The 17,055-nt window shown below is 34.8% G+C and overlaps 4 protein-coding genes across 4 annotated transcripts; all 4 read right to left on the reverse strand.

Annotated features, from left to right (window-relative positions):
• Positions 1-238: 238 nt before the first annotated feature.
• On the reverse strand, positions 239-1,166 carry LOC116012985 (ATP-dependent DNA helicase pif1-like). Its single transcript, XM_031252651.1, has 2 exons — positions 375-1,166; positions 239-286 (listed from the first exon to the last, which is right to left on the reverse strand). The coding sequence occupies exons 1-2, from the start codon at positions 1,164-1,166 to the stop codon at positions 239-241; spliced, it is 840 nt and encodes a 279-aa protein (XP_031108511.1).
• Positions 1,167-1,190: 24 nt separating this feature from the next.
• On the reverse strand, positions 1,191-2,241 carry LOC116012986. The gene is made up of 2 exons (XM_031252652.1): positions 1,518-2,241; positions 1,191-1,399 (listed from the first exon to the last, which is right to left on the reverse strand). The coding sequence occupies exons 1-2, from the start codon at positions 2,239-2,241 to the stop codon at positions 1,191-1,193; spliced, it is 933 nt and encodes a 310-aa protein (XP_031108512.1).
• Positions 2,242-5,563: 3,322 nt separating this feature from the next.
• On the reverse strand, positions 5,564-9,686 carry LOC116012629 (probable protein arginine N-methyltransferase 1.2). Its single transcript, XM_031252232.1, has 9 exons — positions 9,312-9,686; positions 8,748-8,758; positions 8,236-8,391; positions 7,978-8,041; positions 7,722-7,864; positions 7,468-7,555; positions 7,158-7,273; positions 6,879-7,029; positions 5,564-6,079 (listed from the first exon to the last, which is right to left on the reverse strand). Exons 1-9 carry the CDS (start codon positions 9,559-9,561, stop codon positions 5,874-5,876), a joined length of 1,185 nt encoding a protein of 394 aa, XP_031108092.1. The 5' UTR covers positions 9,562-9,686; the 3' UTR covers positions 5,564-5,873.
• Positions 9,687-10,551: 865 nt separating this feature from the next.
• LOC116012628 (xaa-Pro dipeptidase) lies at positions 10,552-16,945 on the reverse strand. The gene is made up of 16 exons (XM_031252231.1): positions 16,697-16,945; positions 16,530-16,579; positions 15,991-16,051; positions 15,373-15,468; positions 15,139-15,288; positions 14,227-14,358; positions 13,980-14,107; positions 13,784-13,826; positions 13,028-13,111; positions 12,860-12,901; positions 12,050-12,120; positions 11,900-11,953; positions 11,703-11,808; positions 11,506-11,574; positions 10,975-11,118; positions 10,552-10,836 (listed from the first exon to the last, which is right to left on the reverse strand). Exons 1-16 carry the CDS (start codon positions 16,826-16,828, stop codon positions 10,705-10,707), a joined length of 1,494 nt encoding a protein of 497 aa, XP_031108091.1. The 5' UTR covers positions 16,829-16,945; the 3' UTR covers positions 10,552-10,704.
• Positions 16,946-17,055: the final 110 nt, after the last annotated feature.

Raw genomic sequence — 17,055 nt, forward strand, 5'->3', positions numbered from 1 at the left:
TTGAAGGGCAATCTCGTATCAGATGGGGTGAGAGACATTCGGGCAATAAGAACTTTGGTCCGTTGATGTGTCCCATTAACTATTTTTGCTTCCACAATATGATCTGTCAATCTTGTGACAATGAGGCGCGTACCATTGCAAAGACCAAGAGAGTGATCTATGTTCCGTAATAACATAACAGGTGCACCAACCTTTAATATCAATGAATGATTGGGAAGTCCTGATAATCTCAGACTATTTAAAAATTCAGGAGTGTGTACTTGTGATAGATTTTCGCCGTCTGATTCTGCCTTACACAAAGAGTCACAACTTAAATAAGTTCGACCTTCTGCAGTGTTCATGTTGCACATGTATTGATTAATTTGATCAACTACGTCTAAAGTCGGTGAAAGGATCGCTCGACCTTCTAGGTCCAACTCATCAATCATGCCATATCTCGCGCTTGGGAATGTGTTTTCCACTATAGTTGCTATCGGATCATGGCCACAGTTTAAGAGAAACCTTGGTGGAATATCGATCTCAGACAACCCATTGTTTACAACTCCTGTTATCCCATCTCCTATGTTTGCAATCCATTTTGAAAACCAATCAACCGTCTGCTTATCTTCCTCTGAAGCTAAGGTCCGTAGTCTTAAGTTCTTGGTGAGCCTCAATACCTTACAATTTGTCCAAAGGTATGAAGAATTAATAGTTGCTCCAACAACTATCGGTCTCGCTGCTTTGGGGATAACTGGAAGAATTTGTCTAAAATCACCGCCCAAAACTACTGTCTTTCCACCAAATGTCTTTTGAGCACTACCCGGTATGGCAAACCTCAATAGATCCCTCATGGTTTTGTCCAAAGCCTCAAAACAGTGTTTGTGAGTCATTGGTGCTTCATCCCATATTATCAATTTGCTCCTAATTATAAGCTCAACAAGGTCACTACCTTGCGATATATTGCACGTGGAATCTTCATTCAATGAAAGTGGTATAGCAAATCTAGAATGCGCTGTCCTTCCTCCCGGTAATAATAAAGATGCTATTCCACTTGAAGCAACATTTAGAACAATATCTCCACGGCTCCTTATCATTGAGGATAACGTCCTCCACACGAATGTCTTGCCTGTTCCTCCGTAACCATACACAAAGAAGAGTCCACCTCCATTACAATCAATATCATTCATCACAGAGTTGTAAACATTCTTTTGCTATTCTGTCAATTGTGTTATTAATGTTTCATGTTCTATCTTCAATGATTCCTTATCATACGCCAACTCTTCAGCTATCAACATGTTTTCCATAAACCCGATGTTGGTTTCATCTGGAAGTGGCATTTGTGGAAAGTCTCTCAGACTCTTCCCCCACAAAGATAACAATTTCTCCAATTCCACAAGAGCAAACTGTTTCTTATTGGAATCTGATAACAACAGATCTTCATGGTCCAAAAAAAAAAGATCAAATAATTTAATTTTATAAATAATAAATAATGATAAGCAAATTACTAAGTGGAATTAATTTTTTGTATGTCGAAATACCTGGATTGTTCATGCGACGTCGATGATGAAACTGTGCATCTTCTGCAAGAAATTCCCAAACAGCATCCCATACGACCTCTGGCCTACTGATTGTACTTGAACTCAGAAGCGTAGCAAACAATCTTCTTAAAGCAGACGCAGAAGCCCAGTAGCTCGAATCAGTTATGCCGTCGATGTACTCCTTGTCATCATCTAATAAACCATATTCATAACATGCATCTCTATATGATTTGTGAATGACTCCAGCAACAGTGCGTATATCATCGTGGCTTGAAGGTCCACGTATTAGATTTAAAAGGCATCTTAGATAGTATAATTCTCCACAACCTGACGGAACATAGAACAATCGTCCTATGGAAAATCCTCTCTTTCTTGGTTGCCATTCACGCAGGTCTTGTTTCCAAACAAACTTACTTGGGAACTCTGCATAAGTGAGAGAACGTGCATCTTCGTATTTCTTATTTGCCTCAAACCAAGCTGTGAATTGGCTCTGCTTAACTGTTTGGTTCTCCACAATCTCATCGAGTGTCTGATCTTCACCATAGACAACATTCTGTTGGTGCTCTAAGTGAAAATTTAACCTTTCCACAGGTGGCTTCCGATAATGTATTGCATACCCAAAAAGCCTCCACGTTGCTTCACATGCTGATATGTACCGACAATCATAGTACATGTTAATTTCATCAACCACCTCATCATTCTGTCCATTTGTAGAACTACTCATGAACTTTGCCGTGACCCTATCGTTTCCCTTGTTCACGTATTTGAACAAATATTTAATAGATCTGGATTGGTTGCACCATTCAACGTTAATATGTGCGCGATATTTTAGGAGTAGATGTTTATTATGCGCAACAACATAACGATTATCAAGTTCGATTCCATTCCTAGTGATTATACTCCCATTATCACGCCTTCTGTATATTGGGTAACCATCTTTATCCAAACACGTATGACTAACATATTTTTTTAGAAAAAACTTTGAACATTTACCATTAATCATACAGGGCGAATTCTTCCGAAGTTGTCCGCACGGTCCGTGCAACATGAATTCGCCAACTACGTCATGGTACTCAGTGTCAGCATCTGGGTCAGGAATTTCAGCATCTGGTTTATCACTTCCTCGTAGATTGCAGAATGAATATGTTTAGTTGTGCATATATACATATATATATACATAATAATCGGTATTGTCTGTCAATAGGAAATTATGAATAGGAATTTATTTCCATAATAATCCTTTGGCTAATATAAACATCTCCGGAAATTAATGTATAGGAAATTAATAGACAATTATGAATAGGAAATTTGGCATTGAGCATAGAAATTAACCATAATAATCCTTTGGCTAATATAAACATCTCCGGAAATTTGGCATTTAGCAGAGAAATTAACCATAATAATCCACCTGCCAATATAAACAGTTCCGTAAAATAATTGCAATAAAATAACCATAATTGAAAACCATAGCAGAGAAATTAACCATAATAATCTACCTGCCAATATAAACAGTTCCGTAAAATAATTGCAATAAAATAACCATAATTGAAAACCATAATAACCATAATTGAATCACCAATAAATTAATTTAAAATAATAAATAAATAAAATAAATGAATTTACCAGAATGCCCCTAACTTTGAGCGGGAAAGTTTAGAAGGAGGATATTGTTATTATATATAGATAGATGTTGAATATAATCATTCAAATGGTATGAGAGGTTTTAAAATTTATTTCAATCGGTTCCAAACTTATCCCTAATTAACTCTAAATTGATAAATGATCGAAATATTGACTCAACTCAAAAGACGTTTTAGATTAATTTAAGAGTGATCGAACTTGAATCCGAACTCCATGAAACCATGACTATTTGTCCACCAATAAAGAATAAAGAGGTGGCAACCCCAACTAAGTTGGTTGAATAGTTCAATTCGTAACCATAAAATTTCAAGTTCTATTTTATGTGGGACAGTCTAAATTGATTTATCTTACCTTATTGTAATCTTTTGTTAAAGGTGAAATTTTTTATTAAGTAAAATAATACTGTAACAATGAGGTCATCTTTTGGCAAAGGTGAAATTTTTGATAAGTAAAATAATAGTAACAATGAGGTCATTGAGGTGCTTTGCAATTTTCTTTACTCCATAGCTAATCATTTTTTACCAAAAAAGAGAATCATCAATCATTCCTCAATTTTGTTGTCCGGATTCTATTCTTCATTTGGCCGGAGCTCTTAGCTGTCCTTTTATATTCCCTTTTTTTTATGTTACTTTTATTTTTGTCCTTCCCCTTCTTTTTTTTTTTCATTTATTATTAATAAAAAAATTGTGGTTGCCAAAATTACAGAGAATAGAAAATTAAAAACAAAAAGAATAGGAGAGAGAATGTCCCATTTTTGTCCTCCCAATTCCCAAACACGTTTTTTTATTCTCATTTCTCCCAAACACGTCTGAATTGACGATTGCAACATTTGACCAACGTGAAACTACGTCAGTATGCTGTTTGGTACGCAGCCTTGTCTTCTACGACTTTATTTATCGCAATAGTAATTTTTTTTTTAATAATATTATACATAAAAAAAACACATAGTTTAGAACTAAAATACTGGTAATTAATTGTTAACAAAAGGCAAAATTTCATCTCCCTCAAAGGTCCATAGGATAGTGAATGAATAAATCAAGATAACTCAACCGCCTATTAGGTATACTAGAAGTTTCACATTTCGATATCTATTGATATTTCATAATTAATTATTTTTTTTAGTATAACTCAAAATTTTCACTAGACACATTGACTAATCCCCTTACTAAATGTAATTAATTACAGAGTATTTGAGAGTAATCAAGATTTTAACTAGACACAATGACTAATCCCTAATTAAATTGTAAACACCTCTAAAAGTGAACAGTTAGCTTGAAGATTTAAAACTACTACACTAAGGATAAAACCGTAAAAACTAGCATACACCACCAAACAAGTGAGAATAGCAATTATTGTGTTTACATTAAAACCACTATCTCCACAATAAATCGTGCAAGTGATTAATTTTTTTAGAATTAATACCACACAAATGGTCTCCTGACTATTAGGCTAGTACTCCTTTTAGTCCTCGACTTTCAATTCGATCATAAATGATCCTCTGACTTTCATTTTTGACAATAAATAGTCTTCAGCTAAGATTTCTGTTAAATAGGTGTTAAATCTATGGGTAATATCGTCAAATTGATTAATATTATTATGATTACTTCTTTTTGAGAATTATATGACACCATAATTAATTTCAAACATTAATAAACATTAAGTTAATATAACAAAATAGACGTGACAAATCACATAAATGAACAAATTTTAAAAAAATTCCATGATTAATGTTTGCAATTTGTGCTTGATTAATTATATTAATTCAACGGTGGCGACCTTCAGTTATGTCCCAAACAAAATGTTTGATCGATTAATGAAGAGTGAAAACTATTAATCATCCATGTATGAACAACCATGAAGATTATGGAAACAAGGTTTAAAAAAAATTATTCCATTTTAATTTGTTGGTTAAATTAAAAACAGATAACTCTAATATTAAATTTTCATTTTGTATGCATAATTACAAGAATAATGTGTATTGTCTTTTTATTTAGGATTATTTATATTTGTTAATTTTTCAATTATGTTTGTTGGTGAAAAATTGTAAACATTTTTATTTTGTGACAATTATATATATCAATTTGACGATAATACCCCTAGATTTAACATCTATTTAACAGAATTTTTAATGGAGAACTATTTGTGGTCAAAAATGAAAGTCAGAGGACCATTTGTGGTCAAATTGAAAGTCGAGGACTAAAAGGTGTATTAACCTAATAGTCAGATGACCATTTGTGGTATTAACTCATTTTTTTAAATTATTTTATTTATTATGCCATTTTGAATTACGGCAAGCAGTATGCAAAAGCTGTCAAGGAGATTTCCCATTATAGGCAATCTGAAAGTAAGGACTCTCGTGCTGATTTTGGTGGAAGAAATCAGTGCAAAAGCACTGTTTGTCAAAGTTCACTGAAGATCACTACATTAAGCTGTATATGCTTTGGCAACCACAACACAGATACAAACACCCAAACACGGCCGAAGGAAAAATGGGTAATAAAATTCAAATAAATCGAGGAAAAAAAAAGAAAAGAAGTTGAAAATAAAATCAAGTTACTAATAAGGACATTGCAGGATCTTTTTAACAATTTTGGGGGAACAGAAGTAAACAGGGGCAATTTTGCTTCAAAAATGATGTCGCTGAAAGTGCAGAATCTATGGCGAGAAGACGCCATGAATTTGCCAATACATTGGTGTTGTGCCGACTCACAATTGTCACCGCATTCTGTAATATTGGGTTCTTGAGGCAACGGAACGGCTACCGTTTAGCGAGTACTTGAGCATAATATCTACATCTCGGGGATTCTTCTTGTTCTGTGAAATGGTCATGCTCCCGACTAAGGCCTCCCCTTGGCAAATGGTTAGGACATCCTCTAGGTAGAGAACGGTTTGCTTCCAATGTGTGGCTCGTGACTTTGGCCCTGCGTGCCAAAATACTGTCAATGGTTGGATACACGGAGCAAATAGTGTAGTAGTAGTAGATATACCTTACAAGTTACAATAAGGTATGGACAAAAGGCAAACATGCTTTTGATGCAATTGTCTAACTTTTGCAATATTGGCAATTACACTCAAGCTACAGGATTTAAAGAGCACAAAGAAATACTCTCAGCAAATGATATTTTTAGCAGCTGTGTTATCATCAATACACAACACTCATTTCCCATTCACTTCGCATAAAAAGAAGTGAAATATTTCATGATTTGCATTGTTCACTTTACTAAAAAGCACATAAATAGGTTACCTGGAAACATCACTTCTATGTCTATAGGCATAAAACCTTTTCCAGATTAAAAGGCACCTTAAAACATTGTCTTTTATCTTTATATCCCAAAATATACCCTGATTTAACAAGTGTGAAACACTTTCTGAATACTACTAAACGCTAGAAAAGTCTTTACTGACAACATTTTCCTTTTCCTTCATTGTTTTTTAAGCAATGTGAACAGCATGACAAAGTTATTGCTAAAGACCAAGGTTAAATTTCCAGTAACATTGGTAATGGTAATTAGACACATAGTGACGGGATTCAGAATGGTTTTATTGGATTATCAAGAGATACCCATCAAGTGATAGTTTTAGCACTTGTTGACCATTTGATATTACCCAGTGCAGAACTCCATTCATAATAATTAAGAGAGATGGAAGAAAGAAAATAACACATACAACACCACTTGAGAGAGAGCAACAAATAATGGGCCTTCAAGCATAAAAGGATACCTGTAGAGAAGCCCATTAACTTGTGACACCTGGTGAATGATACATCAAAATATGCTACAAGGGCATGGATGTAATCATCACGTTCTGCAACAAGCTTGAAAGGAGCAGTGAAAGATTCATCTCCTGCATCCATCTTAGAGATGTCCATCGTCTGTAAAAACAAATAATGTCTCAGTGCACAGATAATATAAGTGTTTATGCACATTGCAATAGCCTGGAAAAATCAAAATGCAGGGCATAAGAAAATTTGATTATATCAAAATAAGAGGATCTCTCCACCTTGAGTAACTGACAGTTGGTAACAATTTGATTCTTATCTACTGTATCAACAAGAGGTTCCGACATTGCCTGCTTCCTTATGCATTTCATGTTAAAACCATATACATTGTTCCAAACTGCAAATTTCAATAATTGCCAATAGTTACTAGACTAGCGACTAAAAACAAAAAATTAGATAGCCAAGCCCCATAAAGGACAAGATGAACTGAGGATAGTAAAAGCACTTAAGCACACAAGTATATCATGACTCAATCCAGAAGCAAGTACATATTCATCATCTACAAGACACGTGGGAAAAGAATAAGCTCACATTCAATCTTGTCCTCCTTGTAGTCAGCATCTTCAATTGCTGTCAAATACAGAGAAGCCTTATCTGGAAGCACAAGGCCATTTGGAACCTGCAATAGAAGATGACAAGTATGATCATGAAACTGAGAATAAAATTTCAAAAAAGAAAAAAGAGGACTCAACAATCTGTACACAACTAAGCTTGCTTATACAGAAAACCTTTTAAAGCATTAAAAATCATTTGTTACAAAACAGTGCATTAAAATGAATACTTACAAGCCACTTATTACGAGCATAGAGTACTGTATTTAACATGTTCTCATACAGCAGAAAGTATCCCATCCACTCAGAGATTATAATATCCACTTGAGCAACAGGAAGGTCAATCTCTTCAATTTTTCCCTTGATAACGGTTATAACTGAAAGCAAGATAATATGAGAGAATCAGCACACCTGAATCAGCTGGAAAGTACAACAAAAGAAATGCTACAAATATAAGAAATATTATAATATAAAAGTAACTGGGCATCACCATCTGAGAAACCATTTGACTTCACAATTTCTTGTGCCATTTCAGCCATGGTAGAGCATTCAACCTGAAAGAGGAAATATATATTGTAATTTTGTCTACAAAGACCCCCTGCGTTTGTTGATTACATAGCCAATCTAGTAACTATAATGAGATATAGACCAAATAAAATCTTGCATATTAGCATATATATATATATATATGCAAATTAACAAGGTAAGGGCCAATAATACAATTTCTTTGCAGAGATTGGATACATACCGCATAAACATGTTTAGCACCAACTTTTGCACAAAATAGAGAAAGGATCCCAGTTCCAGCACCCACATCAAGGACTACTTTATCCTTGAACAGAAAAGCATTCTTATAGATGACATTTTGGTAAGTCTTAGTTCTAACTACATCCTTCAACATTTCCTGTGATAGTAAAAATGTTAAAATGAGTGTAAACACAGATATCAAAGGGAACACTCACTTCAATGAGACCAAGTAAAAGGGTAGGAGAAACTGTGAATGAGGGTACAAGCTATTGCTCTTTATGTAAAAGAACATTACTACCAGTAGTATATTTTACTATATTTACTTGGTTTTCTCTGCCCTCACCATGACTAGGTCATGTAAATTCATTGACTGAAAATGCACATACGTCAGTTTTTCAAATGGATGAAAGTTTAGGACAACACCCCAACCCAAAGAAAGAAACAACCGCGATAGTACTAACTTCATGAACCACAGCAACATAAAATACTCCACTTCAAAAGATGAATACTTACTTCATGAATACCTGCAACAACAATCAACAAATGAAGGGGAACAATAATTAGTTCTTGAAATGAGAATAAACCAACTGTGAAAAGTAAGACACATAAAAGCGGTTCAAGTTTATGACTCTGCAATGTAACTTTGCTAGTAAAACTTCAAATACATAATCTCATATTATTACCAGCTCACTGAGGAGGTTCAATAACATATGGATTTGGTCATTGAAGAAAAACTATAATTGGACAGCAATAACTAAATGAATACCTCAAGAAACATTGATATTGCAAATACTTCAGCCATTAACATATGAACACCCAAGAAAGAAATAAAGAACAAAACCCTCTACATAGTGCATTATCATTACAACTACAAGATGCAAATTCTCTCATGTCACTAAACAGATGAAATGAAACACTACAATACGAAACGATAAATTTTAAAATCAATTTGATTATACTCCCTCATTTCCTCCTCGCCGAAAAACAGATAAATCAATAAAACGAAGTTAATTATTTTTGTTATTTTTATTCCAAGAAATATATAGCTAAAAGGGATGGCAAATAAAGCGAAAGTACCAAAGTGAGAGTAAGAGTCGAAGTAATAATCGGCGCTGGTCTTATCGTCGCCGGCCATGGAGTCGTCATCGGCGGAGGGGTCACACATGGCGGTGTCTTCCTCGACCTCTAGATTCGAGCTCTCCGTGAGAGTCTCGTCCTGGTCCGGGCGCTGCTGCTGCTGCTCCTCGTCGTCGTAATCGAATCTGATCTTCGTTGGCCGCTTCTCGTGGCCGGCCGTGGTGGTTGTGTTTAGACCCTCGGAATCCATCTTCGAGTGGGTTTAGGGTTTTAGGAGATGATGGAGGCTATGATTTAGGGTTTAAGAATGGGAGACGAATGAATTCTGCTCTATTTTAAACAAGGCACTCGTGACTACAGTAATGCTCGTTGTCTTCTGATTTTTCATTTTTCCATATAAATAAAAATGAATAAATAAATAATATATATATAATTTTATTATATCATCGTGGAGGGATATCAATTCTATCTAAGCACCCGATAGGTTAATCAAATTTCCGTCACAATGGATAGTAAAATACCCAGACTTTGGGTAATGGATGCGAAGTTTGGATAAATTTTGTATGCTTGCACATGTATGACTTATGAGATTGGACCGAGAGGTATTAATTTCATTAATATTTTATTGTCTTAATTTTTTCTTTTTAGTGAATTTTTATATGTATATTTGTGCATGACATTACATAATGGACTGTAATCTTTAATCATGTGTCTGGTCCTATAAATTATTATGAAAATAAAAAACATAGAGAATAATTTTGAGAACAATTAGTTGTTATTGTGGTTCTTTAATATGATTATTGTTATAGTTACAATACTCACCGACACCAACGGATTGCGTGCAAATACTATAGTTACATTTTCTTTTTTATTAATCCATCACTATTAAAAAATATTGAAACTAAATTTGATTAATCCATCAATATTAAAACACTATTTTTTAATAGTTACATTTTTACTTTTATTCTACAACCATTTATATAACAGTTTTTTGTTATTGTCCAACAAACTGCAGACATTACGTGGCCAAAGGAAGTGGCTACTGACTGCATGAAAATTGATAAAACAAAATTCTACTTAACTATATCAACCGACCAAATCATTTCAGAAGAAAAAAAAAGTGTAATTTAACTTTTTAATTGTCATTTCTCTATTTGTTTTGATGCCCATTCTCACAATGTTGCCTAGGTGAGGATAAACTGCTAAATGGTACTTCTCTGAACCACCTTATGCACGTAGCTTTAGCTGGTTAAATAAAGAGTCGATAAATGTGGAAAATAATGTTCCATCTGTGTTCAGCAAAATTCTTTAAAATTATGAAACCATAATAAAATGCAGTTTCACAAATATAGTCTGAATGCAACTTATCTATGTTCATGCCCAGTTCTGAAAGTTAAATCCCTCCATTTACACAGCCAACACTGGTCTTTTTGATAGTCCAGGGAGCACCCGCCATCACGGCCTCAATGTCTTCAATCTTTCGAGGGCATTTAGTCATGTTTATGCAACCATCCGAAGTGATCCGCTGTAGATATGGAGAAGGGAGAATACATACACAAGTAGAGATGAGTGAGTTGTGGCACCACAATCAATTGAAGAGCATAGTAGTATAAGAGCCGAAGTCAAAATTCAAGAATTTAAGAGTCGAATAGTAAACACTTGCCACATCACTCTCAATTCTGACACCGCCAGAACCTCTGAACCTGCGGATCTCCTCATGATTGAAGAATTTAGATGTTTTTGTGTTTTCCATTGCGGGAACTAGTAATGCGTCAATGAAGTAACATCCAGGCTCCACCGTTATCACCTGCAACAGCAGCAATGCTTTATGTTTACTCTCATTCAATATGAGCAGGTTAGAAGTGTGGTTATGCAGTTAACTATCGTGGAAGGCATGAGTGCACAGAAGATAGGTGTCTCCATGTTTTGGTCTAGATCTAACTCAGTTTTAGAATTTAATCAGATTGTTCAGAAAAATGGAATGAGAGAAGGATAAAACCAATGCAGGAGACTGAAGGGAATCTTAAGTACTTTACTATTCTTGTTAGGTGATCTCTTCAAATTTTGTTTATTTCTTCATTTTGGGTAGGAGATAACTTGGGATACTGTGATATATAGGCAAACAATAAACTACCAAAAAAAGTAATATGTCAATGAAAATATCAAAGCAGTAAGTTTGAATGCATGTACAAACCATTCCCTCCAAGAGTTCTCTGCTTGTACGCAAAGAGCTCAACCCCAGTTCTTTGGGTCTCTCTGCTCCCTGAAATTGAGGTAAACTTATTTGCTTCATAGTATTTCAAATAAGAATATTATCACACACTTGAAGCAAAATGTTCTGGTAAATTGCAATTTGCCTAATCAGTAAAGTTTGCAGAGAAGACATGTAACCTTCAAGTAACCCCCAACATCATGAGTATCAATGCCGAGGAAGTGCCCCAGACCATGAGGCATAAACACAGCACCCAGTCTCTCAGCCATCATGTTCTCAACATCACTGGGAGTAAAAACACAAAGCAGTATAACACTATAACAAATGACATTCTCCAACTATAATGACAGTTGTATGGAGTGGAAAAAGAATATACCCCATTATTAGGTTCCCTTTCTTCAATGACTCTAATATTACTTTTTCTGCTAATCTGCAAATTGAGGGGGAAAGCAAAAATGGTACTAGATCTCTGAATCAAAACTTTATGCAAGTTAATTCAATCAAAATTTTGACTTTCAAGTCTTACTTGTGCATATCAACCCAGTTAATTCCAGGTTTCAAAGTAGATATAACAGCATCATGAGCATCAAGGACTGCCTGGAAAAGTAAAGCAGATGGAAAGGCAATAAGATATACCAGTCTTGCATCTCTTCAAAGCAGATAAACTCTTTACGAATCTGGAAAAGTTTACCAAGCAGCCTGCAGTGGGCCATGGCAACTTGGCTCTTTTGCTATGTTTCAATTGAAGTGGTTGATAAGATTGACTGGGGAAGGTTCATGTGAAAGAGTGGAAACTGGAAAGACCTAAATCACCAATCTAGAAATGTGAAAGTAAAGGAAAGTGGTAAAACCAGTTGCCACCACTCTCCTCTCCCCTACCCCAGTAGCTATATAGTATGTTTCCAAACCAATTATGTTCTATACTGAAGATTGATAGTTGGCTAACACAATATTCTACTGTACTATGCAATTCCTTGTCCACAGTGATGGAGTTTTTAAATGATGCTTCAGCAAAATGGGCATGCGTAAAAAGAAATTCCAGAATTTTGGCCAATTAAGTTTTTGCGATTCAAATGGACAGACACAAATTCACCCAGTGGAAGAACTGTATTGCCCTTCTCATAGAATGGACAGTACACACATGGTTAAACCCTCAAATACTTTAAACTGCTTATAACAAAGTAAGTTTTGAGGCTTTTTCAAATGTTAAAGATGCCAGAAATATGCTAAATAGAAGCCCCAATAATTGCAAATATATGTATGCAAAACACTTTGCACATTCCAAGAGATTATGGCATTGAGGATATTATTATTGCTTAACAAAGAGATCACTCACATTATATATGAGAGACTGATCAGAAGTAAATTTCCCATTCACCTGCATGTCCAATAGAATCACCTCATGAGAAAATATGTGTGGACAATAATATATGATCCAAAGAATTGCATGAAAGGTAAGAAATCGTAAGAGTTCCCATTAAGCTGACTAAACAAATGCACTCACAGGAAAGGAACAAGTTATATCTGAAGCATAAAAATGGTACTCAGCTCCCATATCAAGCAGTGCCATATCTCCATCGTGAAATGTCTGCAGAAACAACAAGTAAAAAGGTATGCATAAAATTGTAAAAACTATGTTTGTTTGTTGGTGTTGGTGTTGTTGTCGTTGTTATTGCTGGTTCTTTCTTTCTTTCTTCTTCTTTTTTTTTTAATAACAAATAGCCATAATTCAAAAATTGGTGAAAAACAGAGGGCTAATAATAATTCCTGGACAACACAGGAAAACATCAACTATTAGTGGTAAACTATAGAACAGAACCATGTGTGCATCAATAATTCCCATGTGGACTTCCATTTACATCACACTCTACTCCTATTGGGTGAACTTCCAAGCTTCTAATGTTTCACAGTTCACTTTTAGCAGTAACATATGTACATATTTGATAGAACCTTACTAACCTAAACTGTCCCTATGGTTGAGTACATAAAAATAAAAAATCTCCGACAAGAATCCCTACCCCAAAGTAGTGCACTCATGAGTCATGAGTGCCCATATACACATACAAACAATACAAATTAAAAATAAAATAAAAGCACACACACACATATCACTGTCTTAATTAAACTCATTCAAACAGTCAAAAATAAACAAGACAGCCTCCAACTGCTATTATTAAGAAAATAAACAAATAAATAAAATATAGAACTCCATAATTTCTTAAGCATTTTGCATTAGCAGGAAAACAAGAAGTCAGCATACCCTGTCATTTGGAGCAGCTGCATGACCATAATGGAGAACAGAACTGCAATATGCCATTGAATAGATGAAAGTTAATTTTTGCAATAGACCTCAAACGTGTAGGTTGTGTGTAAACAGTAATTTCTAAATTTACCTTCCATCCACAATTTCTTTCTCAGAGGTGATTGTATAAATGCTAGCTGAGAAGCAAACTCACCTATTTTCACCAGTAGCACATATACATGTGTATGAACAATGCCTACAGCCACCAAACATATAGGTGTGGTGAAGAAACATGCTCTCTAACTGATACTCTTTCATACCTACTCGTATTTTTCTCATAACCTACAAGAAAAATGCAAATGCAGCCAAATTATGTTAATTTACTTGAAGCAAACATAATAATAATATAGTACCATAGCTAAAATCAGTATAACTATTTTACATAGTAGGAGAAGTTTAACCTCAATATGAGCTTCAGAGCTTATATCATTGGCAAATTGGATGAGAGCAAGCTCCAAATCTGACTTTATTACACGGCATTCAGCCAAAATAGGATGTAATGTATTTAAATCTCTCTCAAAGTTTTCAATGCCCTGAACAGTTTTTTAAAAAATCAATTAAAAAAAAGAACAAAACAATGGTTTTCTAGTTGGGTGGAGTTTAATATCCATGCATAACCTAAAGAAGATGTTTAAGATAACACTACCATGTAGACTGTAGCCTCCCATGATCACAGAAGGAGGAGGAAAAATAGTCAAACTATTACGACTAGAAAGCTATAAAGATGATTGCTGACCAAGTATGATAGTGCATTGTTACAAACATATGATGAATATATCATAGCTACATTTTACTAGTAATCTCTTTAAATGGAGATAGTAGAATGGTAAAAATTTACAAGTTTACAAGGACAATCATATACTGCTTGTCTATTTTTCAGTATGGACACTGCCTTCAGGATGTGCAGGGTAGCAGAAGTCTTTTCAGGTTGACTATTTTGATAGTAATTGTAGTATGACTCAGTATATGTACAGTTGTGCCAGTATTTTGGTTGGATAAATGGATATTAGATTCTATTCCACCCAAAAGTAAATAAGTAAAAGCCTTATAGCAAATGATTAGATAGTAGCTTCCCAAAGGTGCAAATTTTCATCAAGATATAATCCAAATTATGTAGGGTTTTTTCTTGTTGCTGAATCCATGCCTTTCACAGTTTCACCTTCATACATTTTGTTTGAGCACACAGATGGTAACATGTCTGCACAGTTTAATTGTTGCCACGACGGTAATACTACAATGAATGATGGAAAAAGTATCCTATGTTTCAAAGCACTGGCAAGTAATTCAAGCCAGAACAAAAATGAGATAGGAACCTGAAATTCTGCTGGTTTGGAGAAATTACTGCTGTCAGTGTTGAGCCCATGCAGAAGAAATAACAAGGGATTTCCCATTCCTTTGTAGAGATCAAGCAAAACATTTACAATCTCATCTGTATAGAAGACCTTGTTAACCTTATATATTTCCTGCAAACAAGCAATAAATAAGTTAATTGGTTTATGATCATTGCAACAGGACAATAAATAGACAACTTTAAGAGGGGCAATTACCTTGAAGTAGGATAGAGGCTTTATTTCTCCCAACCAAACTGCATAAGCAGCTGGTAATCTTGGAGCAAAGAGCACTGAGTCCCCACTTGCTACATCCTTGTGCAAAAGAAATAAAATCAAGGTTGATTTCTAAGTTCTAAGAAGCCAAAATTTTGAAGAGCGCGTACATGTTGATGGCATCACCATTATTTAAAGAAACAAATCACTTTTTAAAGAATTAATCTGGTCTGTTGTCTGAAGACAGAGAGGAAGAAAATCAAACATGTATAAGTTGGTCCCCATTTTGAAAGAAAATACCGACTGTCCTTATATGTAGTAGGGTGAAAAGTTAATTTGTCCAAAGATTATTCTTTCCAATCTTTCAAAATCTTCTGTTGTAATTTTGTAAATCTGGACTTTAAGATTTGCCCATTTCATGCATATTGGGAATTGTAGCAGCAACTGCACATTTTTCAGTTAACCTAGTACGATGTACATCATAATAAACCTCTTTTTTACAATATTCTGGGGGTTGGGAGTTGACAAACTTGTTTGAGCATTATGCACAAACAGATAGGTAATTGATTATTCAAAAAAAAGAAAAAAAAAAAGCTACATTTTCAAGAATAATAAGCTTACAATAGCTCCATAGAACCCAGGCTCTTTTACTCCAAACAGGTAGGCAAAATAGCTCTCCTGTCTGTGCATAAGCCATCAATCAGTGGATTAGATCAATCAAGACGGAGAACTATAACAGTAAAATGGAAGCCGACCTCACATTAGACACAAAAGACATAATTACCAATAGAAATTAATAAATCCAGGCCAGAATAGTAAACACTCTTTCATTCAAACAATAAACGTAACTCTCAAAGTTCATAACAAGAAGAGATAGGGGGTGGTAAAACTGTAAAAGTTATAATTAACAACATGGATTCACTAAGAAACGGAAATACTTCGCAATTCATCACAAATTCGAAATTAATACAACCAAAGCAGTTCCTCCCAATTGAGATTCAGTCCTTGTCAATTAATTCCAACAGCAAAGTCTGTTATCAAATACACAACTGCAACACCAGTGCTTGAACAATTAAACGATTAGAACCTAAGTGCAGAACTGCAGATGCATATCAATTTTTTTTTTCTTTTTGTATAGAGAGGATAGGATAATCAAGTACCTGAACAGTTCTTCATGATCAGTGCAGTATCGAGTTTGCTCCTTGCCTCCCTACACACATGATCGTAAAAACAAAAAATAAAGATAGAGAGAGTGAGAAAAGAAAAGAAAAATTAAGGAAAATAGTAGTGAAACTGATGTGAAGCAGAGAGAGAAATTCCATTCTACCTCGAGGAGGACGAAGCCTTGAGAGGGACGAGAGGATGACGAGAGATGCGCTCGAAGAGAATTGAGGAGCTTCTCACGGTTGACTGCGTGAAGCTCCATGGGGACCTCCGGTGGAGAAAGAGAAGATGCCATTGGAGAGGTGTTTTCTTTGGCTCGCAGTCCGACACTCCGACGGGAATAAGTTTTGATAAATTTACGCTAACTATGAATAGTTAAAGCCAAACAGGGCTACCATGCCAAACAGCCAAAGTAACAGGGAGCTACTGAAAGACAATGGTTAATATACGTAGTATAAAATAAGATTTGTAATAATTTTAATTAATTTATCTTGTATTTATATTTTGTTTGTTTATTATTTA

This window comes from Ipomoea triloba, chromosome 3 (genome assembly GCF_003576645.1).
Source record: "Ipomoea triloba cultivar NCNSP0323 chromosome 3, ASM357664v1".
NCBI lineage: Eukaryota > Viridiplantae > Streptophyta > Magnoliopsida > Solanales > Convolvulaceae > Ipomoea > Ipomoea triloba.